The sequence below is a fragment of the Apodemus sylvaticus genome, chromosome 12 (genome assembly GCF_947179515.1).
Source record: "Apodemus sylvaticus chromosome 12, mApoSyl1.1, whole genome shotgun sequence".
NCBI lineage: Eukaryota > Metazoa > Chordata > Mammalia > Rodentia > Muridae > Apodemus > Apodemus sylvaticus.
Genome location: NC_067483.1, coordinates 90,883,069 through 90,908,105, shown reverse-complemented (window position 1 = coordinate 90,908,105; position 25,037 = coordinate 90,883,069). Strand labels below are relative to the sequence as shown.

At 44.6% G+C, this 25,037-nt stretch overlaps 1 protein-coding gene across 2 annotated transcripts; it reads right to left on the bottom strand.

Annotated features, from left to right (window-relative positions):
* Positions 1 to 1,019: 1,019 nt before the first annotated feature.
* Taf1a (TATA-box binding protein associated factor, RNA polymerase I subunit A) lies at positions 1,020 to 21,235 on the bottom strand. 2 transcript variants are annotated; one of them, XM_052200822.1, is made up of 11 exons: positions 21,060 to 21,235; positions 19,412 to 19,535; positions 14,727 to 14,896; positions 12,438 to 12,551; positions 10,552 to 10,750; positions 8,687 to 8,817; positions 7,078 to 7,236; positions 5,552 to 5,618; positions 4,803 to 4,926; positions 2,556 to 2,710; positions 1,020 to 2,154 (listed from the first exon to the last, which is right to left on the bottom strand). In XM_052200822.1, the coding sequence occupies exons 2-11, from the start codon at positions 19,533 to 19,535 to the stop codon at positions 2,036 to 2,038; spliced, it is 1,362 nt and encodes a 453-aa protein (XP_052056782.1). In that variant the 5' UTR covers positions 21,060 to 21,235; the 3' UTR covers positions 1,020 to 2,035. The 2 variants fall into 2 exon arrangements, with proteins under 2 accessions (XP_052056782.1, XP_052056783.1); XM_052200823.1 differs by having other exon boundaries at positions 21,130 to 21,235.
* Positions 21,236 to 25,037: the final 3,802 nt, after the last annotated feature.

The following is a 25,037-nucleotide window of genomic DNA, read 5'->3' as shown; positions in this document are numbered from 1 at the left end:
CCCTACTCCTGGCTATCTTCCAGGCGTTGGACACCCTCAGTCACTTGCACACGTTTGTGTTTATTTCGACTCAATGATTCTCTAAAACAGACACTGTTAGGTGGAGGTAATATAAAGATGTTTATGTGTCACTAACACACTAACAGGAAAGACGAGCACTACAGAATTACACGGCTCCTAGGGCCCAAGGGGAGCCTACCGAGAGCCTGGGGGAGAGAACTGACCTAGTTTGCTTGGGCCAGTGACCTCAGCTGTGAATCCTCTCTTCTGACCAGCTTGGCAATCGAGGTGGGTGCTGCACAGTATCTTAGAACTACTCTGATGAGGATAGGGCCTGACCCTGGAGAGGCACTTCACCTCTGCCAACCATCTTCACCTTCTTGGTCAGAAATGTATGGTCTGAAGAACCAGGAGAGTGCCTAAGAAACCTGGCCATAGTTAGTCACAAAACTGGCTTTGGTCTCAGCAGACTTAAGGTAACTCCCACAGGTGTTAGGTCCCAGTGCTCTAACTGAACATGTGATATGGAAATTCTAGGAAAGAAAACTCGCTGTGGTAGCACACACATGTAACAGCTGAAGCAGAGGATCATGAGTGTAAGAACAGCTATGTCTACCCAGGCAGGCTTTGTTTAAAAACAAAGAAACAACAAAACAAAACCAACAGCAAAAACAAAGTTCTACAACAGCAAAGCTGTGTGTAGAACCGCTACTCGGTTGGTTCCCCTGCCCGGTGCTGAAAGCACCATGATGCACAGACCCTAACGTAGGATTCCAGGAGTTGGTCCTGCAGACCTCGGCCTGTGCTCTGAGGTCGGGACATTTATTCCTGAGGGGTTGTCTTACTCAGAGCTCCCACACAATCCAACCGCCCACACTCAGAGAAGCTGGTCCTTGTGACGTGGTAGCTCCAACTTGATTTAAAGAGGTGCTATGAGACACCCACTAGTTTGGTTTGTCCTGGATGAAGTTATTTGCTGAGACCCTTTTCCCCAAGAACAAAATAATACCAAGAAAAAATTATTCACAAAGTATAACTTGTCTACCTTTATTGTACATTATTTAAAGCTGGTAGGGCTATGAGCCAAGGAGGAAATGTGTGGTTTGTCCCCTGAACACCAACGAGCCTTCCTGGAATCCAAGTACTAGTCACTTTAACAGTAACTGTAAGACGGCCAAGAGCTTTCTCTAGAAGCCTTTTTCAGCACAATATGTTACAGAGCCTGGGAGATGCTCCCAGAACATGGCTCTGGCTTCCGGAAGCTGTCCCACTGGGCTAACTTCGTACCTATAAGGAGTTACTTCACAGGTAGAGACTCTATTGTTAGGTTCTCATTTCTGAGGGAACAGCCAAGTATCTTAGCCACCACGCCCTTAAGGTTAGCCACACCGCTTCTAGCACTGACTCAGATCAGTCCTCCAGAGTCAAAGGACCGAAGAGCCACCCGGTCTCACCTGCTCTGGTTAAAACCAACAGAGAAAAGAGTCCTCCTCCTCCTCCTCCTCCTCCACCTACTCCTCCTCACCTCTCTACCCGCCTCAAGAGAACCCATCAGTAGCTATGTAGGTGGAAATGATGGAGGAACAAGTAGGCAAGAGGCTGAGTGCTCCGTGACAACTAGAAGAGTCCTGATCTGCCGCACAGAGTCTAGTATGAGGTGGCTCTGGCACACAGGTGAGACAACACAAAGGACCCGAGGTGACTGCTTCCCCCATCTTCACAGAAATCACCCCAGGTGACCAGCCCTTCCCTACAGGCTCCTGATCATATGTGTGCCATCATGTACATGTATGTAGACATATGTAAACACATACACAAATAAATAAATAAATGAATAAATAAAAAAATAATCTGGGCATGGCACCCACAATCATCATCCTAGAGCTAAGAAGAATCCCTGGAACACCCTGGCCAGCCAGGCTAAGAGGTGAGCCCAGGTCTCAGTGAGACCAGTCACAAATCAAGGCACCTGCAGAATGGTACATGTACGCGTGTGCACAGACACACTGTAGTGACACTGTAAATAAGCTAAAATCTAGGTGTGAACACCTGGATTTACAATAGTATATTTTTTCACAGACTTCTTCATCCGCTTCATTTTCTTCTTCAAGGTTTCGTGATCTTGTTTTAAAATATACCGAAAATATTTACAACCTAAAAAATGAAACAAAATAAGAGAAAATTTTAGTATTTATCAAATTATTAAGAATACTTCTACATTTACATTTTTTCTTTAGTCCTGGAACACTAATGATCTCACCAGTGGAGCCGGCCCACTTCACAGACATGGCCCACCCACAGTTAAAGCAAGCACTGAACTCCGCCCTTCCCCCTAAGCCCAGTGACAGTGATGTGCACATTACATTACCCACGTATTAAGTGAGCCTCCTGAAGGCTAATTACCCTGACCCAGCTCAGGGCTCTCACTCCCATTCCAATCACTTCTGAGGCTCCCAAACCCCTGGGCATCCCAAGGACAGATGAACGAGAGACCACTTTCTCAGAGTCCACCAAAAGCTACATATATTCAGATAAACAGAAAACAAACCACAGACCTTTCCCTAAAAGGATTCCAGCTACAAACGCTTTCTCACAGGCCAAATCGGCGTCTGCCTTCCAGTCACTTTTTGCCCAAAAGAAGCTGAAGTGAAAGGCTGGCCACCAGTTTCTCCTAGATTTCCACTCTTCTTCAACCCACTCGGGATGGCTTCTGAAAATTAACAGTAGAAAAGGGAAGTCGGTGACAGACAGCTGTGGTTGGAATCTGAGCATGAGCAGACGACACGGAAGACACTGACTTCCATGACGCGTGGCCGTGGCAGTAGCACGGGGTCAAGCCCATGTACACTCTTTTTGAGAACATCCATTTCCACTTGACAGCCAGTGCATTGCCCCAGAGTGACCGACAGCAAGGATGCTGAATTAAACTCCAGGACTGAAATCTCAGATCCTTCATCTCTAGTTCTAGGACCCTGAGCAAGCTGCTAACCTTCCTGCGCCTCACTTTCTTGGGTGGTGGAAATAGCTATTTCCTGGCATGTTTGTGAGGAGCAAACTAGTCTGACAGTGCAAAGCAGATCCCAAAAGCTCCTCAGAGGGTCTGCTGCAGAGTAACCGTTAGAAATCACTATAATCACTTCAAAGGTACTTTACAATCCTAGCTAAAATTATATGCTACCGAAATTACTATGCCAACTCAGATGCCATTATTACACAAACATATAAATACATGAGCTTCATGCTGAACCAAGCAAACTAAGTGCTCTCCAACAACCTGTGTAAACGTGCATTAAGGCCTGTGGCCGCTCTTGTGGTAGAACTTCTAGATTCAACATGTGAACAGTGCATTTCTTGACCTATAAGAACCCTGTGATCCAGTAGGGATTTAAATAGTTCTAGACCTGTGCAGTGATTGACAGTGACTGGGCTAACCTACCACACTGTGGTAGTGTGAATGCATTCATCATCAGATGCAGAAGTATAGGGACCATTACGATAAGCTGAGGTGCTATGCTAGGCCTAGGACATTAGGAGCTGAGTCATTGGGGCATTGTAAGCTAGAGCCTTGTGAGAGAGTCCCAGACAGAGCCCTGTCTCTTTCACCCAGGGAGCACAGGGAACCAAGGAAATGGGCTTCACTGGACACCCAATCTGCTGGCACCTTCTCCTTGGACTTCTTCATAACCAGAGCTTTTTATGGAAAAACACAAAACAAAACAAAACAAAACAAAACAAAAAAACCTGTCTTAGAATTTATTCCTCTGTCTTCAGAAATGTCGGAACACAGTGCAAGAATGGAGTCATGTGAGAGGAATTCTGAGTGTGGTGAGGAATCTCCCAGAAAAGGTCAAGAATCTTGGTGACCTCAGTTCTTCAAAACCTCAGAACGGTGTCTGGATTGTGTTCTGTGCCCTCCCGGGTGCAGCAGAGAGGACCCAGTGTGTTCAGCTGCTGTTGTCCTATCTCTAAGAAAAAGCATGGTTTTAGCACAGTTGTCTGTCCTTGTGATTGTACACTTTACTCAGGTGACTCTCCTTAACCCTCAGTATAAACTGTCTAATGCGCTGAATAAAGTTGGCTATTGCAGGAGATATTAGTCCACCTTGTTTTCAAGCCTTGCTCTCCCAGGTTCACACTACCTACTAGAGAAGCAAACACAGGATAACATCAGTTCTGAAGCCCACAGCAAGTATTCTCAGACACAGGATTTCTTCACCAGCCAAAACAGATATGACATTCAAGGAAAGCTTAATTCTGGGAGGCCCATCTCTCAGATATAGAAAGCACATGAGCAGGAGACCCCTCCCACAGAAGCACATGAGCAGGAGGCCTCTCTCACACACAGAATGCATGTGAGCAAGAGACTTCTCTCACAGAGAATGCGCGTGAGGAGACCTCTCCCACAGAGGCACATGAGCAGGAGGCCTCTCTCACACACAGAACGCACATGAGTGGGAGACCTCTCTCATACACACAGAGCACATGTGAGCAGGACCTCGCCTTTTCTCTCACCCAGACTGTGGTGCTAACAACAGGCTCTTCAGACGCAGCACTGGACACTGCCTTATCATGCATACACTTTAAGACAGTGTTGATTTTGTTAAAATGAAATATAGGCACAGAATTTTGGTGTGTTAGGCTTATGATTTTGTATTTCCTAGCTTCTGATACTCAGGAAACAAAAAAACCCCTAAATATCCTTGTGCAGGAAATTCAACATTAAGTAAAAACATTTAAAAGCAATAGCCAAAATGTTGGACTATCACTTATGATGAACATGACACATGCTGTTTCTCACGTACTCCATTAATATCTGCTTCAGATACTTTGCCAAGTATTTCCAGGCCGTTATGTTCTTAGTGCATCCAGCAAAGTCCAAGACTTCAAATAACACGGCTAAGCCCAGTTTCCGGTGTTCTTCTGTCTCTGCAACAATCACAACAGTCCAAGCTTACAGACAGTACTAGAGAAGTGCACAGAGCTAAGAAGATACATCAAGTTAATGAAACATTATCAACGGCAAGCTTTCTGGTTGGTTACCCACAATTCATTATGCTCACAGGCCTGTGATGAGCTGAGGGTAGATGACATCAAGACAGTGAGCCTCTTCTGGGGGTTACACCTGCTATTTAAATACCACCTGCCCTATTTGGCATTGTGGTAAATACAGGTTGAGACCTACAGACTTTGTAGCAACTGGCTTAAGCACGCTGACTTCCTTCTAAGAATTTCTTTACTATACTGCCCTGAAGCCCTCAAGGGATCACAAGAGGCAAATCATACAAATGGAGGGCATTCCCATTTCCTAAGGCTCGCTATGAGGACTAGAAGGCAAGCATTCTAAGCTCTGTAAGCTGTAGGTACAGAATCTCCTACAGAGCCACAGGCTGTTCCATCATCGTGCACAACCACCCACAGGCACTGCAGGAGCAGGGGGCAGTGCAAGGGAGCTCAGCTGTGAGAACAGGTAATGAAGAGATGTGGCACCAGGTCAGACGGCTGACCCTTCACCTAGGCTCATTGCACAGGGGAATATACAACACAGTTTTACCTGATTTTCTAAGCAACAAATGGAATTCCAACATGAGTATATGGGATGGCACAATCTCATGTAAAATCTGTAAGAGAAAACAGTCTTGTCATTTACATACTATACAAACTCTAGCTCATTTCCACGGAAAATTCTTACTGGCGAATATACTCTCAACAAATGAGCTAAGGGCTTAAAAGGTACTTTGATTTTATCCAGTTTCAATCTGAGCGCAAGAGGATATTCTCCAAAAAGTTATATTTTAGAAAGCAAAATTCCAGGAGATGGTCCATGGGTAAAGTGCTCACTATGCCAGCCTGAAGCCCCGAGTTCAGATTCTCAGCACCACAGAAAAAGCCAGGGGTAGCCCATGCACCTGTCATCCCAGCACCAGGGAGAGACAGGAGAATCCTGCGAGTTCACTGTCCTGGCAACCTAGCAGGTTGGCGAGCATTAGGTTCAGTGAGAGACCTTGTATCAAAAAAAGGTAGAGGGTCTAGAGATGGCCCGGTGGCTAAGGGCACATGCTGCTCACGGCCATCTACAACTCCAGGCCCAGAAGGATCGCTGCTTTTTTCTGACCTCCACAGGCACTGCATGCAATGCAGACATGAGGCAGGCAAAACATCCATACCATAAAATAAAAATAAAGAAAAAAGGTTTAAAAAAAAACAAAGTGGAGAACAACACAGAATAACACCTAATAGAACCCTGGCCTCCACAGGTCCACATGCAGGCAGGCTGAAACAGGCCCCCATACACATCTGGTCGGGGCACACTGATCAGTCAGTGGTTGTTTGTCTAGGACAGCATGGACCGCACTCTAATCTCTAGAACCCTGGCACTCTGGGGTCTCCACCCTGGAGAGGCAGAGCCATGTGGATCCCGGGGCTTGCTGAGCAGACAGCCTAGATGACGTGCTGAGTCCCAGTGAGAGACCCAGCCTCAGGAAACCAGACAAGCCAGGCAAGGTGGTGCACACCTTTGATTCCAGCACTGGAGTCAAAGGCCAGTGAATCTGCTAGTTTAAGGCCAGTCTGGTCTACACAGAGAGTTCTAGGCCAACCAGGGCTGAACAACAAGGCTCTATCTTAAGAAAAAATAAATTTAAAAACACAAACGAACAAGGTAGACAGCTCTAGAAAACAGACCTGAGGCCGATCTCTGCAGCTGGCTCATCCTTCCTCCCTCTCCCCCTCCCTAAAATTCATTTATATTCTCCCTCCCCCTCTCAAAATTCCTGCTAACAAGAAGCAAGGTTTCCTGAAGACTGAGTAAACAGACCTTTACTTATCTTACATGTGTCTATTCTTCCTGCTACTTAAACATTTTAAAGATTTTGCTTCTAGAAAGAATAAAAGAAGAAATTCCAAAGCCATGTATAGTGAGTGGTCTAGGCCTGTAGTCCCAGCACTGAGGAGGCAGAGACTGGAGAATCAGGAGTTCAAAGTCTCAGTCAGAGTGTGAGGACAGCCTTTCCCACACACTACTGTCCATCTCAAGGGAACAAAAACAAAAACAAAACACCGGGAAGGACATGCCTCTACCTTAAGAACACTTATGAGCTTGGCTCTCGGTGCCTTCTCTCTCTTGAGAAATTCGTATAAGTAGATGTGGGCATTGGGGTTAGATGGGAACCGTTCATCATACGCATAATTGGTGAGCATCTCTCGGGCTCCATCTTGATCACCATAGAACTCTAGCATCTGTACAAAATAAAGTATGCCTCAGATTAATTCTGTAAAATAACCCCACAAAAAGAAGATACACGCTTACTGCTGAGAACAACAGCAAAAATAAATAAATAAAAATAATAAAAATCCCAAAGGGACAACAGTGGACAGTGGACAGCAGCCACACTGGCTCTGCTCTTCTAGTGTCCCTGTGACTTCCACACGACGGGGCAGAGGTCCACCTGCGGTCTCCTCTCTTCCCTTGTATTGGTTCCTGGAAACCGTAGCCTCAAGATAAGAACCGTTCCCACCAGAACCCTAAGTGCCCAAAGCAGAGAGAGAGCAGTGACGACCAAGAGTGTGATCCTGGGTCAGCAGCCTCAGAGCTTCGCACTAAGGAGTGCAAGAGAATTGCAGCCGTCTTCAAGGGGCTCTGCCGAGCAGCGCCTGAGCCCTCGGTCAGTCGGGGTCAGTTGTTCTGCAGTGACGCTGCGACACTGGAACAGCCTCACACTTCCTCACCCCGTATGCTGTGATTTAGGCTCCATCTTTACCCACTTCCCTCCTACATGCCAGCGTGTCTTTAGCAAGGATCCCAACTTTTCTTTATCTTCAATAATAACAGCACAGACTGACTTTGCATTCACAGTTACAGCACTGTCTGACCACAGCAGGCCTAGCACTTACCTTTCTCAGCACTGCCAACAAAAACTTAACCAAGGCTAAAAGAAACTAAGCTAAAAGAAAGAAGGACTTAGCCGTGTGGTAGTGGTACAGGCCTTTAATCCCGCATGCCAGGAGGCTGAGATGGGTGGAGCTCGGAATTCAAGGACAGCCTGGTCTACAGAGCAAGTTCCAGGACAGCTAGGTCAAAAAAGAAGAGGAGGAGGGACAGAGGAGGGGAAGAGAAGGGGAGAGGAGGCAGAGGAAAGATTTATGTAGATGTAGAGTTCAGAGGGTTAGATCCATCAAGACAGAAGACTGGGCTGAAGAGAAACTGTGGAGCACCTCTGTCATATGACGCTGACAGGGACGAGGCATGAGCAGACCTCTCCTGACTGGCCCACCCCTCCAGCTAGGCCCTAGCACACAAAGGCTCCACAATCTCACAAAGCTAGTGACCAATCATTCACGCATGTGAGTCTTTGTGGGACATTTCCCATTCAAACCATAAAAAGGTCTCCAGGGTAAAAGTAAACAAGACCTACAAAGCACGGTAATAAAATAAGCAAAAATTACTTAAACTAAAAAAGAAAAAAAAAATTTTCTCTATTAGCCTCCTTCTGCTTAAATGACAAAAATCAAACTAACATGATCTTGTGTTTGTTTCCTGAGACAGAGTTGTACTAAGCATGTAGCCCAGACTAAATCTAAGTTCACTATATGCCCCGAGCTGGCCTCAGACCTGCAGCAACCCTGCCTCTGGCTTCTCAGTGCTGACACTACAGGTGCACCCCACTCTGGCCTGTGGAAAGTGACTTACCTCCACATAACTCTTCACAAAAGGATCCCAGACCCCGGGGGTTTTAATCAGTGCACAGATATTTGTAGATGTCTTGCAGCTCTGGCTGAGCATGGTCCGGGTTTTTGCAGTGTAGGCGTAATCATCCTCATCTGCTCAAAAGTAAGAGATTCGGAAGTTTATCTTAGAGAACTCATAAGCAGAGCTCAGGGCTGGTTGGTCACGGGTAGGCTCTAACAAGTGCAAAGAGGACTGGGGCCTCCCATAGAACGCCTCCTCCATGGGGGTACTGGCCACCTATAAAAGCAATTACAGACCACAGCCAAGGTTAGCTTAGCAGCTGATGATCAATTAATGTGAATAATGAAGATTCGCCCTCTAAACCAGATCAATGAGCAATCACCAACAGAGGCATAAAAAGACTTGACCAAGTTCAATAACTCTTATGTAATCAAAAACAGTCATCAATCCAGGAACGGAAGGACTTACTCAATCTGAATCTTTAATTAATTTTTAAAATTCAATTTAAAAAAATAGCTGTTGAGTGTAGTGGTGCATGTCTTTAATCCCAGCACTCAGGAGGCAGGTGGACTTCTCTGAGTTCAAAGTGAGCCAAGTCTACATTCTGGGAAGGCCAGTGTTCTGTTAACTCTGTCTAACAAGCTTGGTGAAATCTGAGAAAATGGCAAAACATCCTCTCTCAAGACTTCTTTTCAGTACATCAGGTTTGCATCAGGGCAGTGAAGAAAGAAAACACAATGACCCCTACACTGAAAGGGAAGTAAAATCTCCATGCAGACGTGATCCTGGTACATAGAACCCCCCCCCCCCCCACACACACACACACACAAATCCATTAAACCCTCCTAAGAGCTTGGGGGCTGGGGATGGCTCAGTGGTTAAGAGCACTGACTGTTCTTCCAGCCGACCAGGGTCTGATTCCCAGCATCCACCTGTTTCTCACAGCCATGTGTATGTCTAGTCCCAGGACCTGATGCACATGGTGCAGACATACACAGACACTACAGATACAATTAATTTTTAAAAACTATAAGCTGAGAAATAAGAGTGGGAAAACGGATTAATGATGTGAAAAAATTATGTAAGAGAAAACAAGCAGCAGATTCCTATGGTTGCTTAGGTTAAAGGGGGTCACCAGCTCTACACTCATCATGCCCAAGGCACAGCTGCACCACGTGCTGCACCCTCCAGAGGCTGCTACAGATGCTAGTGTTTTCGCCTCTATGACTAGGATATTGGCTTTCTTGGGGTTTGGTTGTTTTGTTTTTGGTGGTGGTGGTGGGGGGGGGGGTTGCGGGGTAGGATCTCACTGGCTATCCTGAGACTCAAGACTCAGGGATCCCATCCATATGCCTCTGCCTCCAGAGTGCTGGGATTAAAGGCATGAGCTACCACCACCATCTTACCTGTGGTTACTGTGACAGAATTACATTAAAGTAGCAATGACTCTAAAATAGTTACCACTGAAACTACATATCCTATGCACAGGAATGGTTGTGTTTTTGTTTTCTGCATTAAAAACACTCGAGATTAGGTGTCTGAAGGTTCCGCCCATTACTGGACCCACAATCCTACCACAGAATAAAGCATGAACTGCATGAGAAAATGTGGGACATTATCTACCCACGAGAGTGGTACACATCACATACCTGCTGAGTTCTAGTACCACATGTAAGAAAAGGTAAGTAACTTTAACTCAATCAGTTCACACCAGTGTGGATTTATTTGCTCACTTGCCTTCTTGAGACAGGACTGTGTAATACGAGCCAGCCAACTCCAGATGGCCTGGCCTCCCTGAGCAGGGCCGAGCTCAGTGGTCTATGGGCCACACTGCCCAGCTCAGAAAGCTCAGCTTGCCGACTCACCAAGCTCTGACAACTCCATCTTCTTTTGGGACCACGTGGAGTGCTGTAGAAGCCCTTTGTAGGCCTGCACAAGGTTGATCAGCACTTCCTGAGAGGATGACTTCTCGCCGTACCGCCACGTCTCCGCCTCACCGAGATTTCTGCTTGCATCCTCAAGCATTCCATGATGTAAAAGATACAAGGCGTGTTGTAAGGAGATCTGCACCAATAAGAAAAGCCCACCGTCACTGACGTCATTACAGAACTATTAGTCAGAAAACTCAGGAAAGAGATAACATACACTGGCCTAGTCCTGAAAACTGTGAATCAGAACCTTCATGCAAAACTGAAGGCTGAGCTAGGTGGCGGCGCACGACTTTTATTCCAGAACTCAAGAAAGGCAGAGGCAGGCAGACCTTTAAGTTTGAGGCTAGCCTGGTCTATAGAGCATATTCCAGAACAGGCATGGCTACACAGTAAAGTTAAAAAACAAAAAAACAAAAAAACAAAAAAACTCTGTCACGTACATTTTTCAGTTATGCAAAGAAAGGCACGTGAAACTAACACTATGAGACTGACATCAAGTTGTATAATACAGGAGACAGTGCAACACAGCGAGAAAGGTGGCATGAGGCCGCGGCACAGGCCTGACTTACAGTCACTCACTGCTTCCCCTTCCACCTTCCAGAAGACGGGCGAGAATAAAGGACGAGCTTTTTAGACAGCTAACGCTGGCGTGGTCCACAGCAGTGACAGTCTAACAACTTCACACACACTAAATACACTCAAAACACATGCTCCCAGGAATGCAGGAGAATGGATTTAGCTCCGACAGGAAAGTATCAATGAAACTAAAGCAAAAATAACCACAGAGCTGGGCTTGGTGAACTCATCTATAACCCCGGCACCAGGAGGGCTGAGGTAGAACTGTGGGTTTGAAACTAACCTGGGCTACATAGCAAGGCCCTGGCTTAAAACAACAAGAACAACAGCAACAACAACAGAGGCTAAGGAGGTGACTCAGTGGGTAAACTATGCTGAGAAGGCTAAAGCATGAGGGCCGGAGTCTAGGTCCCCAGCACCCACACAACAAGTGGGGTGCACATGGGGCGGAGACAGGACCCCAGAGCAAACGGACTGGCCAGACTGTACAGCCAAAACCAGCTAGCTCTGCTTAGCAAGACACGCGCCCCAGTAAATAATGGGGAGGATGCTCACGATCCGCAGTGTCAGCCTCAGACCTCCAGATTTACACACACAGACATACAGAGAGAGATACAAACACATATACACACAGACACACACAGACACACACACTTGCAGGCTGTATGGTTTCTGTCCCATTTACTCAACTTGTGGTTGGCCAAGCTCTTACACAGCTTTAAAGTCTTGGAAAAAAACAATAAATTTTTTATAAAATTAAAAAAGAACAGTAGTGCTCTTTAGTTAGGAGTATATACCGAGAAGGGATATTGTGCAATGTTCTCAATCCCCTTCACAGAAACCTATTATTAAAAGACAAGAATTCAGAGAGGTTCTGTACAAACATCTGGAACATTACAACATTTTAACATATTCAAGTTTCTAACTTGTTCCACAGGGGTTTATTTTTGTTTTTTTTTCTAAAATGCCAGCTCAGCTCAAGTGAGTTCACAACTGTAGATCTGGCCTGTGTACAGAGTGAAGTGCAGCCTCAGCTCTGACAGTTAGAGGCAGGCTGGTGGTTACAATCAGATCACGGAAGACAGTCAGAGCCGAGGGCGCAAGCCGCCCTCACAGCAGTGTTCTCCATCTCTCCTTACAAGCAGCTCTCCGCTAGTTCCTGGGCTTTTCTGCCTTAGCACTGATACAAGCAATTCGAAACAAACACACATTAGAAATCTAAATTTACAAGTCTATATTCTCACCTTTAAATAATTCAAGACACCAATATTTTTCATCCGGTCAGCGAAGCTATTAAAAGTCTCCACATTGCTTTTGGGGTGGTAAAACAGAATTTCACTCCCAAGCTTCCAAATGATCTATCAAAGCAGAAACAGCAAAGTAATAAATCTTTACCCAATCCAGTTTCTTCCTACAACATTTTGTTTTTCCTGACTATAATATTTAAAAGCAACTTATAATTACTCTCCACGGAAAGCAGCACGGCCAGGCTTTACCACACTTCACCTAGTAAACCAGCACTCTTAACTAGGTGATAATCATCACATCTCAAACTACCAGTGTGCTGGTGACCTGTCTGTTGCTGTGATAAAACACCACGGCCAGCAGCTTTTACAAGGAAGTGAGTGTCTGGGCTTCCAGTTCCAGCGAGTCAGGCCACGATGCAAAAACAGAGGCTTGCACACTGAATGCAAGCAGGAAGCAGAGAGCAGACTAGAAACGGTGAATCTTTGATTCTGAGAGCCTCCGGTGACAGGCACACTTCTTCCAGAGACTCTACCTCCTGAACCTCCAACAGTGCCCCAAAGGGAACCAATAGTCATGCCAGAGCCTAGGGGCATTCTCATTCAAACCACTATACCACGTCAGAACGGCACTGCCAAAATTAAATCAGTGCTGTTAAAAGGCCCCATAAGATGCATATTAAATATGAACTTAGCCTCAGTCTCAAATGGGAAACTCAGAGAACGTTCCCATAGGGCTGGCTCCCGGGCGGGCACCACCTCACTCCCGTGGAAATGCAGGACACATGGCCTCATTCCCTGAAACCTCGTCCACACTGAGTATATGTGCTGTGCAGTTAGGACATTGATCTAAGACTATTTATTAGAAAAGACAAACTTTAATGATGTATTGTTCTCAGACCACATTTTGGTGACAGAACTTGAGCTCAGCTTTTTTTTTTTTTTTTTTTTTTTTTGAGACAGGGTTTCTCTGTGTAGCCCTGGCTGTCCTGGAACACACTCAGTAGACCAGGCTGGCCTCGAACTCAGAAATCCGCCTGCCTCTGCCTCCCAGAGTGCTGGGATTAAAGGCGTGTGCTACTACCGCCCCGGCCGAGCTCAGCTTTCTTAAGGGAGCAAATGTCTACTTCCTTCTCAACCTATGTAAAATAATAAAATCAGGTGTCTTTGAAAAAAAAAGAAAGAAAGCAAACCTTGCCTCTGCACCCCCCCCCCCCCCAGGGCTAAGGTGTGCACCCCACACCTGGCTTTTTACACAGCAGGACATCAGGAGTGCTGGCAAAATGTAGGGGTGGGTAAGTTGCTTAAAGGGGCCTTGAATGAGGGCAGAGTGGCTAAAGACCAATCCTTCCACGTAAGGGAAAAGTAAAGGAATACACCTGACCTGTGCCATTTAACGCAGGGCAGCGAGGCCAGAGAAAACCCAAGTTCAGGAGATGAGGTCAGAGACACATCTGGAAGGAAGTGTGTGTATGTATGTGTGTTGGGGGGGAGGGCTGCTGTAGCTGCTGCCCTAGGAGAGGGGAAGCCATTAGTGTTTCCGATATGGGAGGAACTTAATGAGTCAATAGGGACATGCAAATCATGACGTGAGGAGACACTACTTCACAAGTTCAAGTATCAAAAACAGAAAGAAGAAAAGACAGGCATGACCGGCTTGTGCTTCCCAGCCTCAGGAGGCTTAGACAGAGAGCTATCAGGTTTAGACGGAGGACTGCTGGAAACCAGATTCTGAGGCCAGCATGATATCCCTATTAAAAAGAATGTGGAGAAATGCCAGGCAGGGATAGTGCACGCCTTTAATCCCAGCACTTGGGAGGCAGAGGCAGGTGGATTTTTGAGTTCGAGGTTAGCCTGGTCTACAGAGTGAGTTCCAGGACAGCCAGGGCTACACAGAGAATCCCTGTCTCAAAAAACAAAAACAAAAACAAAAACAAAAATCAAAAAAGTGAAGAATCATAACATTAAATATTGCTGGTAGAAAATAGAAAAAGGCAAAGATACTATGGTAAAAGTTTGGTAGAATGCTAAGAGATTAAAAATATACGCTACAATTCCACTCCTTAGTATTTATCAAAGAGAGATTAAAGAAAGCACCACACAATATCACAACATGAACATTTAGGGAACCCACTAAAGAATGCATGTATAATATGTGGTGGCCACACAATGGAAACTGACAATAAAGGAATGGGCTAAACCACATTTGGTGATATAATCCTAGTATGCAGGAAGTTGAGGTCGGAGGATCAAAGGCCACTGTGGGTGGACAGTGATGCGCTGGTGTACCTCAGGAGCAGCCTGTCTCTTGTAGGTGTCTGAGTCCTCCAGGGTCTGCAGGTAACTGTGCATATACTCTGCAGCTTGCTGCCACTGGTGCTTCAGCAGGGCTTCCTGGATGAAGCTTAAGCAAGCACTTGTCGTCTGAGCAAAATCCTTCTTCCTCTTCCCTCCAGTCACTGTAGCAATGAACACAAGGAGGCTCCCTCAGAGTTCAGTAGACACAAGGTTTAACAAGGCAGCAGCCCCTACTGACCTAGCCTACCCCAGTGCCAGGCTGACTTAAAACAAGCCCTGCCACACACTGTTAGTTTTAGGCCTCCCAACCCACAACAGAACGCTGACACGTAGTCCTGCGTGGGTCTTACACAAGCAGCCACCGCTGCTAGACATTCAGTCTTCCCATACTCTTGACATAGCTCTTAAAGAATTAAAAACCCAAGCCAGCCGTGTAGACACATGACTGCCATCTGAGCGCAGGACTGTGAGTCCAAAGACAGCGGGGACAGCACAAGGAAACAAACAAATGTCTCAAAAACAAACAAACAGGGCTGGAGAGATGGCTCAGTAGGTAAGAGCACTGACTGCTCTTCTGAAGGTCCTGAGTTCAAATCCCAGCAACGACATGGTCGCTGACAACCACTTGTAACGAGATCTGACGCCCTCTGCTGGTGTGTCTGAGGACAGCTAGAGTGTACTCACATAATAAGTAAATAAATCTTAAAAAAAAAAGAGTGCCAACATTTGAAAACAAACAAACAAACAAACGAGACATCTTAAATATGAGACGTGCTACCGTTATTTAAATAACTTGGATAGAGCCTTCCTAGGAAACAGGCCCCAGTATTTAAAAAGAGTAAGAGTCACCAATGCTATCCTAGTGAGATACGGTCTCGGGGGTTTCACAAACCCCGAGAGAACCTTTTCTCTTTTTTAAAGATCAAGTTCCAGTGATAGTAAACGCATAGACATTAGAAGAGCTATAGGCACTAGCACCTGTTAGGTCTGTAACGTGCTGACACTCCATGGGAAGGTCCTTGGGCTTCGTCACACTGTTACACTGTAAAGGAGACAGGCTAAGTTGGCACTCCTTTCGACCTCTGACAGGTCCTGGTTAGGCAGCTGTCTTTTTCCTTTTCTTTTCTTTTCTGTTTTTGTTTTGTTCCTGGTTTCCTGGTGTTCACATGGCCCAGGCTGACCCCAAGCTCGCTCTGCAGCAAAGTATGGCTTGGGACTCTTTCTGCCTTGTCTCAAAAATCCTGCGATTACAGGTGTGCCTGACCATCCCTGGCTCTGGGCTCTTGCCTTTCAGGTAGATACCCTTATTTAAGCAAGTGGCTAGGGACCAGCAGGTACTTCTAAAACACTGTGGGCGGATGCTGGTGAGATGCTCAGGTTAGGTTCATATCCTTAAAGAAGGCCTGAAAATTCAATTCCTAGCACCTTTGTCAGACAGCTCACAATCACCTATAACTCCAGGTCAGGAAATCGGACACCCTCTTCTGGCCTCTGTGGGCACCACATACACACACACACACACACACACACAGTCAGGGCCGAGGCTGTAGCTCAGTGGCAGTACAAGTTACTTCCAAGGCTCTGGATTTGATGCCAGCATGCCCCAAACAAACAAAAGGAGCACAGAATCAATGCGCACGTCCATATCCTCATATGCTCCTTCCTAAAACTGACCTTGTAGAGAGCTGTGCTCTCTCTCAAGGCCTTATAGCCAAATGTACGTAATACTGCAGCAAAGATGGGGCTCAGAGTGAATGATTCCAACACTGCCCTTTGCAAGTCAGATGATTGTCAAACTCTCTGTCAGAACTGCAGAGACACTGGCAACTTTTTTGTTTGTTTGTTTTTGTTTTTTTTGGCACTCAGAGATCTGGTAGGCCTATCTCCTAAGAGGTAAGGTGTGTGCCACCATACCTGGCTTTGACCCTGCTACTTTTTGTTTTGTTATAATTTTTTTGTTTTTGTTTTTGTTTTCCACCACAGGGTTTCTCAGTATAGCCCTGGATATCCTGGAATTCACTTTGAAGGCCAGGCTGGCCTCTCAAACTCACAGAGATCTACCTGCCTCTGCCTCTCAAGTGCTAGGATTAAATGTTTTTACCAACACTGCCCAGCAACACTGGTAATGTTTAAGAGCTCATCATGTAACTTCAGATATTCTGGTTAAAATTTCACCATCCACTTCTTCATGTGACTCCAAACTTCTTAGAGAAATTGAAACAAACATAATAGAATTGATGTTAAGTCTTTCCTCCATAGAGAAATCAAAATACAGAACAGTCAAACTGTGTGGGGCACACCTATAATCCCATCATAGAGTCTGGAGTCTGCCTGGGTATAGCAAGACTATGGCCAAAAATCAGGTGTGCATGTCAGAGGGAGGGGAAAATGCAGAACAATTGCCATGCACTTATAAAGTAGCTGAGGAAAAAGTGGTACCCTCATCTATCTTGCTGAGATAAAATAAAAATTAAAATTCACTCTAATAAAGTCCCAACAAAAGTTAGTCATATCTCATCTCAAAACAAACATTAATACTTATAATGTACAAGACATTAAGAATATGTATGCAGTAATATACACATACTCAAAAAGCAGTACTCTAAACCTATCTAGCTGCATGTGGTGCAAAGGTGCACATGCCTTTGATCTCGGTGCTCAGGAGACAGAAGCAGGTATCTGGGAGTTCAAGGCCAGCCTGCCCTACAAAGTGAGTTCCAGGACAGCCAGGACTACACAGAGAAATCTTTCCTTGAAAAACCAAATTAATTATTAATTAATCAATGAATTAATTAAAAACCTCCATCTATTAAAAGCTTTTTTTATCAATTTTTGAAAACTGGTAACAGAATAAATTACATTTCTATATGATTTAGATTTTACCAGATATATTTTAAAAGTAACAATTTCATTTTAAAAATTCATCATGTGGTAAAAATTTTATCATTTGGAACTATTAAACTTAACAATTTATATAACACCTTAAAACTGCCAAGACAGTTAAATGAGTACTGTGAGACACTACATGCATAACAAATCTCGTAAGGGACATGTAAGTAGAACCATGAGGAAGACTACAGCCCGTCGGCTAGGCATGGTGACACACGTCTGTCACTCCAGCAGTCACAAGACAAAAGCAGGAGGTCAGCTGCACACCTGAGGCCAACCTGGTCTGGGGAGCAAGTTCCAGGCTTGTCAGGCTGGTCGGCAAGACCCTGACTTGACAGGGGCTGTGGGCGGGAAGAAGTGCACAGCACAGACCAGGTACTTCCCGGAGCACTTAATGCAAGCTCTAATCATCCGGGATCCTCAGCCTTATTGCTCACATGCTCCTCAAACTAGCAGTACTGGAATTACCTGAACACTAATTAGAAACAGAGACTACGTCGCTTCAGCAGGCTCTCTGAAGCAGACTCTGCATTTAACAAGAACTAAACAAGCTGCTCAAATCTCCAACAATCCCAGGCAACTAGCCCAGAAAACTGGCAAAATATCTGCTCAAATAACTAGGCTTTCTTCGCCTGCTGGAAGACTGCTCTCGGGCAGGCAGGCTCCAGCCCCCTCCTTATGGCTAATGTACAGGATCTGAGACTGGACACGCCTGCTCTGCTTCCTTATATCATCACTACTTCAGAGTTTCTCTGTGCAAGGTGGTGCACACCTTGAAACCTAGCAGTTGTGGGGCAGAGGCAGGCGAATCTCTTGAGTGCAAGGCTAGCCTGGTCTACAGAGTGAGTTCCAGGACAGCCAGGGCTACACAGAGAAACCCTGTCTCAAAAAACCAAAACAGTTTAATTTCTTTGCAGTCCAGTGTCCTCACATGAAAAATGCCAGGGTGTATATTTACTGAGGATTAACTTACTGAGAATCTACAATTAAATGAAATTTTCTTTCTAAACGGGAGCTGAACTCTAGGAGCCAAGGAAAGCATCAAGTGCCAGGGCGATTGTCCAAAGGTCTGTGGGACCCGTGGCAGTGCCCATCACCACGTCCTGTACAGTCTCACAGAAGCCAAGCCATGAAAACCCTGTCTGCATCTACATTAGATGGAAAGAAAGAAAAATGCTTTCCAAGCAAATTATGTCATCAATTCTATATGGAAGTATTTCCATTCAGCAGAAATTTCCTTAACACTTCCTGTATATGGACTCTTCAATGAGAGATCATATTTTCTTCAGCTGTAAGTGCCCAAAATTTTGCCAATGCTAAGATATAAGTGTTCCATAAAAAGAACTAAAAATCTAAAAGTAAATATCTACCATAATATAGACTATGTGTTAATTCCAATGCAAAAAAAAAAAAAAAAAAAAAAACCTAAAACAGAAAATTGTTTCCTTATAATTTCCTTTTTGTCTGCAGCTGTATGAAAGAAAAGCCTCCCATCTGATCTTAAAAAGATAAACAGACATCAAGGTTACTAGCTGTAACCCCAGCACATGGAGGCCGAGGCAAGAGGCCAACCATGAGTTCTAAACCAGCTTGAGCTACATAAGTGAGTTCAAGGCAAGCCAGGGACGAAGAGCAAGACAACTAATAAAATATAAAAATAAAATAATAAAATGAAATGAAAAAAGGGAATAAAAAGAGCAAACTAGGTTGGGCAGTCCTTCTGTGTCTGTTTCACCCCTGGCGCTGCCTGGTGGGAAAGCGAAAGGCTTCAGTGTCGGGTCACTTACCTACAGCTTCAACGTGCTTCTGAAGCCATGGGAAATGCATTCCTGTCTTAGTGAACACCGAAGTTTCTGGGTTCTCCTCTGCCACAGCAAGCTTTGTCAAGTCTTCACTGAAATCTCTCATCATCTATTCCAAACCGAGAGCATCAGTTAGTTTCAGCAATGCTAATCCGCAGGCGACAGAACTGTACAGAGAAGCAGCTGCCTTCCTGTCTAATCGGTATCATCTGAGGAGCCATCTGAGGAGCGGCTCATTGTACCCATCAGGTTTTTTTTTTTTTTTTTTTAAGTACGCATTCAATCTGTTTACGTCAGCAACAGCTGAAATTAAAGTTCCACTTTTTAAAAAAAAAAAAGAAGAGTGGGGACTGGAGAGACGGCTCAGCAGTCAAGATCACTTGCTTTTCTTAAGAGGCCCTGGGTTCAGTTCCCAGCACCTAGATAGCAGTGCAGAGCCTTCTGGAATCCCAGTTCCAGGGCATCCAACAACCTCCTCAACAGGCACATAGTAGTGTGCATATATGAGGCAAACACTCACACACAGAAGATAAAAATAAAATAAAAATCGTTTTTAAAATCCATTAAAAAAAAGAATTCTGTACAGCTATGTATCAAGTACATACAGAAACGACACATCCTTAATTACAAAGTAAAAAAGTAGAGCTACAGAAAGAAGCTGAAGAATACATAACACAATCACAGTAATAGCAGTCGCTAGTATTTATCTGAACTTAACCACTTACCTAGCCCATAAGTTATCTAATTTAATCATAGCAGCAACCCTATTTCCTTCCACATTAGGACTGAAAAATGGTGAAGACAAAAATCTGGGAAATTATAAAGGGAGCCATACGCCAGAGTTTGGATTTAGCTGCCAAAATGCTCAAGACACTTGTTTTTTTGTTTGTTTTTTCGAGACAGGGTTTCTCTGTGTAGCTCTGGCTGTCCTGGAACTCACGCTGTAGACCAGGCTGTCCTCGAACTCAGAAATCCGCCTGCCTCTGCCTCCCAAGTGCTGGGATTACAGGCGTGCGCCACCACCGCCCGGCAAGACTCTGGTTCTGTGTACCTATCCAACACTGAAGCTTCTGTGGTGGAAGCTACGAATTCCACCAAACGTCCCTCCTTTCTGCAATACTACAGCATTACCCTAGTTCGGCACAATCTCAGCCTTATCCAACTGGCGACACTTTTTTTGTTTTCTGCGGTGATAGAGATCGAACCTGGAGCCTGCTGACAAACGATTTTTATTTTTAATACTGCACTTTGTTTATTGTTTGGAGAAGCCACCGCGCACGCGTGGAGGTCAGAGAATAATTTAGAGGGGTCCTTCAACCATGTGGATCCGGGGATCGAACTCACCCGGCTTGACAGTAATTGCCATTACCTGCTGATCCATCTCCCAAGAGTTGGCCAGCCTCAAATTTTGTTTCTCCGCCTCAAATCCAGATTAAGCCTTTAAAAATTCAATCTCAACCGTCCCGTGAAAAAGCTTGAAATAACACTTGAATTAGAAATCGACCCACCACGTACAGTAAAGAAACTTAACGCAAATCCTTCCTTGGCCCTCAAAGACTCAAACTGGCCTGGAGGAAGTAGGCGTGGTGGCGGTTGCCACGGTAACCAAAAGTTCGGCGTCCCTGTAACTTACAGTCTCAGAGCCCAGGAGCACAGAAAGTCAAGAGGAAACCGCGGGAGGAACAAGTAGGAAACTCTCACACCTCGTGCTGTTCCACTGAAAGCGCAAGGCGCACGGAGCCCGTGAGCGGCTAAATTCAAGCTCCACAGTCGCAGGTCTTCACGTTGTTCGCTGCCACAGAAAACCCTCTCCGGAAGCAGTTAGCGAGCACTTCCTGTGAGCTTGCGCGTAACCAGCCTGGCGGGCTTTCGGTAGCGCGCATGCGTGGCCACGCCCCTACATGAGCGTTGCCAATGGGAACGCTGTAGAGCCTATCCTGCTCTGAGAGGATTCGGGACGAGACCCGGATGTGAATGTTGACTTCCGCCTCCCCATTGGTTTGGCCGAGATTTACAATTTCGCCTGAGCCTTAACGAAAATGGAAGATTTCCATCGCAAAAATCGAGTGTGGCAAGGGGACGCCTAGCCGATTCCAATCGCTCCTTTGAAAATTATTTTTATTACAGCTTTTAGCATCTGATTTAAGTGACTTGCTGCCTCACAGTTTGAGCAAGAATCTATTTTTCCTTTTCAACGTGGAATTTTGTAGGGATCGGCCTGGATGCCACTTTCATGAGAGGCATTCACAGCCATGGGTTAATTCTGGAGTTAGTGGAATTGTTAAGCCCTTTGAAAAGGACCGTGGAGAATGGCGGGAGATGTATGAAAAAATACATTCAAAGGACTGATCCGTTAAATGAACAGACTGGCACCAGTGGTGTGAACAAGCATTAATGAGTAAAAGCTAAGAGGAGACAAAAAAAAAAAAAAACAATTCTTACTGAAGGCTGCATAAATGACGGATGGACTCCTCCGGAACTCTGAATTTACTGCTCTAGAATAGAAGCTGACTATCATGGGAAACAAAGGGTCTATAAAAAAGACTTTGTATGAAGAGGGTTTTTTTTTTTAATGCAATGGATATTTTAGTCTGTGTTTTCTATACAAACTATGCAGTACCCATAGGCATTGGAGAAAAGTTACTTGTACTGTTTTTTGTGCCATTGGTCCTTGCCCTAAGCCCCTTTTTTTTTTTTTTTTTTTTGTGAGATTTTGTTTTGTTTTGTTTTTGTGTTTCTAAGACCGTGTCTCAGCATAGCCCTAGCTGCCCTAGAACTCACTCTGTGGACCAGGCTAGGCTCCAACCTAAAAATCCAGTCTGCCTTCCAAGTGCTGGGATTAAAGGCGTGTGACACCATGCCTGGCCTTCAAACCTGTACTCCTAACGACAGGCAAAGCTAAACTAAATATGTGGCCAAGGAGGGGCGGTCACACACACCAAGATAATGATTAGCTAGCCATCGGGAAGCTTGGTTCATCAAAATGACTCAGCTGATGTTGGTCATGCTCATAAAAATAGAGGAAAATGCCAGCAGTGGTGGCGCGTGCCTTTAATCCCAACACTCGGGAAGCAGAAGCAGGCAGACCTCTGACCAGCCTGGTCCACAGAGGGAGTTCCAGGACTACACAGAAAAACCCTGTCTCAAAAAAGGGGGTGGGAGGATGTTCTGATGTCAAAGTTTTCAGACATCTCCTGATATTTGGAGGTAAAAGTGAGAAAATAAATTTTCTATTTCTTACATACCACTTCCACTTCCGGTTCTTGCCACTTCTGGTTCCCACAGTACATTTCTGGATGAACATGTGTCGAGCAACATGCGCAGCAGTTTTCTAGACTCTAATCTTTAAAAAATGTGCATTACAACAGGGAGGAAAATAAACTGCCTTTTGCTAAAGGAACAACTTAGTCGTGGTGATGAACTACATATTCTAGAAGCTTTGAAAGGGTCTTGAAAAATATTCCTATGAACCCTTTCTATATATAAAAAAAAAAGAGCTTCATACAACCAAGCAATTGAAAACATCACAAATAACTTTTACTTCATCATAGAGAAGAATATGTCAAAAATAAAAGCATAAAGGCAGAGCCAACTTGCGTGGCAGTTTAGAGAAGACCTTTATCCAACCATAACTTTGCTGAAATACATGGGCTAGGATCCTGCCCTAGGCTGGGACTTGGGAAAGACTGCTCTAAAAGACATGACTTCACTTTTTCCTTCTTGTTTGGTATCCTGAGCCACTGTGGAAAGAAACCCGGGTTAGCCTTCTAGAAAGAGGAGCCAGGTGTATAAAGAGCTCCTGGCATATTAGCACCAGACAGAAAGCACAGCCTTGGATCCAGACACATGGAGAAGATAAAAAGGTGGTTACGCAGATCTTAGAGCAGTCGTTGACTGAATGCAGCTATGTGAGTGGTTCCAATTGACCAGAGGTGTATCAAAGACAAGCTAAGCCCTGCACAAACTCCCAGCTCAAACTGTGCATGATAAGTGGCGGTTATCTGTAGGTACTAAGTTTGTCTACGTTGACCAAGAAAATATGACAAGAGTGACATTCTACCCATGCTAGCCCTGGGCTTTAAGATGCCTTTCACTTTTGGCTTTTATTGTGACCCTGTCAACAAGTTTGGGATACATCCATCGCTGGATAACTTAACTGAGAGATAGGTATATTCTAGTCAGTTTAACCACCACAACACAGCCACCAGACAATGGAATGAAGCTATTTTAACCTAACTCATAGCTGAAGACAGTCATGTGAGCAACCCCAACCAGTAACTCACAGAAGACCATTCAGCTAAGTCCATAAAATAGAGACAAATTAATGATTTTTTACACCATTACACTTATTACGTAGTATAAAGTAAGTGTTGACCTGTTTCCACATGGAGACGTCAACTTTCACTCTGGAGTTGGCTTTAGCATGGCTGAAGCGAGGTCCTGTTGCGGCTGTCTCTGTTGTCATTTCAGTTTTGAAGATTTATATTGGGCTGGCAGGTTTTTTTCTCTTTTTCAGCTCTTTAAACATTCCCTTGACTTTTAGTCTCATTTCTGGAAAGATTAAACCTTAACTGATTGGCAGTGCTTTGCTTGACTCTGGTTGCTTTCATTTTTCTCCCTACTTGATTATTTATTGGCAGTACACTGATCTATATGTGATATTTTATTAGACTTTATAAACACTGAATCTCCTAGACCCATCGGTTTCTTGTTTGGAAAAATGTTTAAACTTTTTTTTTTTTTTGCATTCAGTAAATTTCTGCTCAATTATGCCCTGGCTTTCAAACACGTTGAGGACTCCTAATTAGATATTTGTAATAGCACTTAGTATTAAGAGATTGTAATCACATCCTGATTTTTTAGAAGAACATTCTGTGCTCTCAGCCACTGGGCCATCTCTCCAGTCCCCAAATAATATGTTTCTTATTTCTTAAATTTTTTTTCAAAAAAAGTTTTCACTTCTATATCATATTTGTTCATTATTCCTGCTTCCCACTAAGCCTTCAGAGTAATTTAACTTCTTTTTCAAGATGTTCTTTTTCTTTCTGTGTATCTCTGGAAGTCACTGTGAAGATCAGGCTACCCTCAGACTCACAGAGATTCACCTGCATCTGTCTCCCAAGTGCTGGGATCAAGAGCATGGGCCACTATTCCCAGTTTGTGGAGTTATTTAATTTTTATTTCTGCTACTTCTAAAATGTGGATAATCTCAATGATGTCTTATTATTCATGGCCTTTTTTTTCTTTTAAAATTCCACTTTCTTTCTTTCTTTCCTTTTTTGCAATCTGTTAAGGTTTAACTCTGCTTCATACATTTATAGATTATAGGAAGCTTGCATTGTCTTTTTCTAAAAGGGATTGTAATGGTTAATGTTAATTCTCAATCTGGTTGCATTAAAATGCCTAGTCAGAGAGTATCTGATGTTATTTCCAGAGACATATCATTAAGTCTCTCCGCTAATCAGTGGACTGACCCCTTGATGAACTTCTCATATTATCATACTGAAAAGGAGGGGTCAGGCCCAGGGCTAGAAGCCATCTCGCCAGCCCCTGGAGTTAAATTTTAATCATCATTTTCTAGTGCTGTGGCCATATTTTAAATATGCCCAAT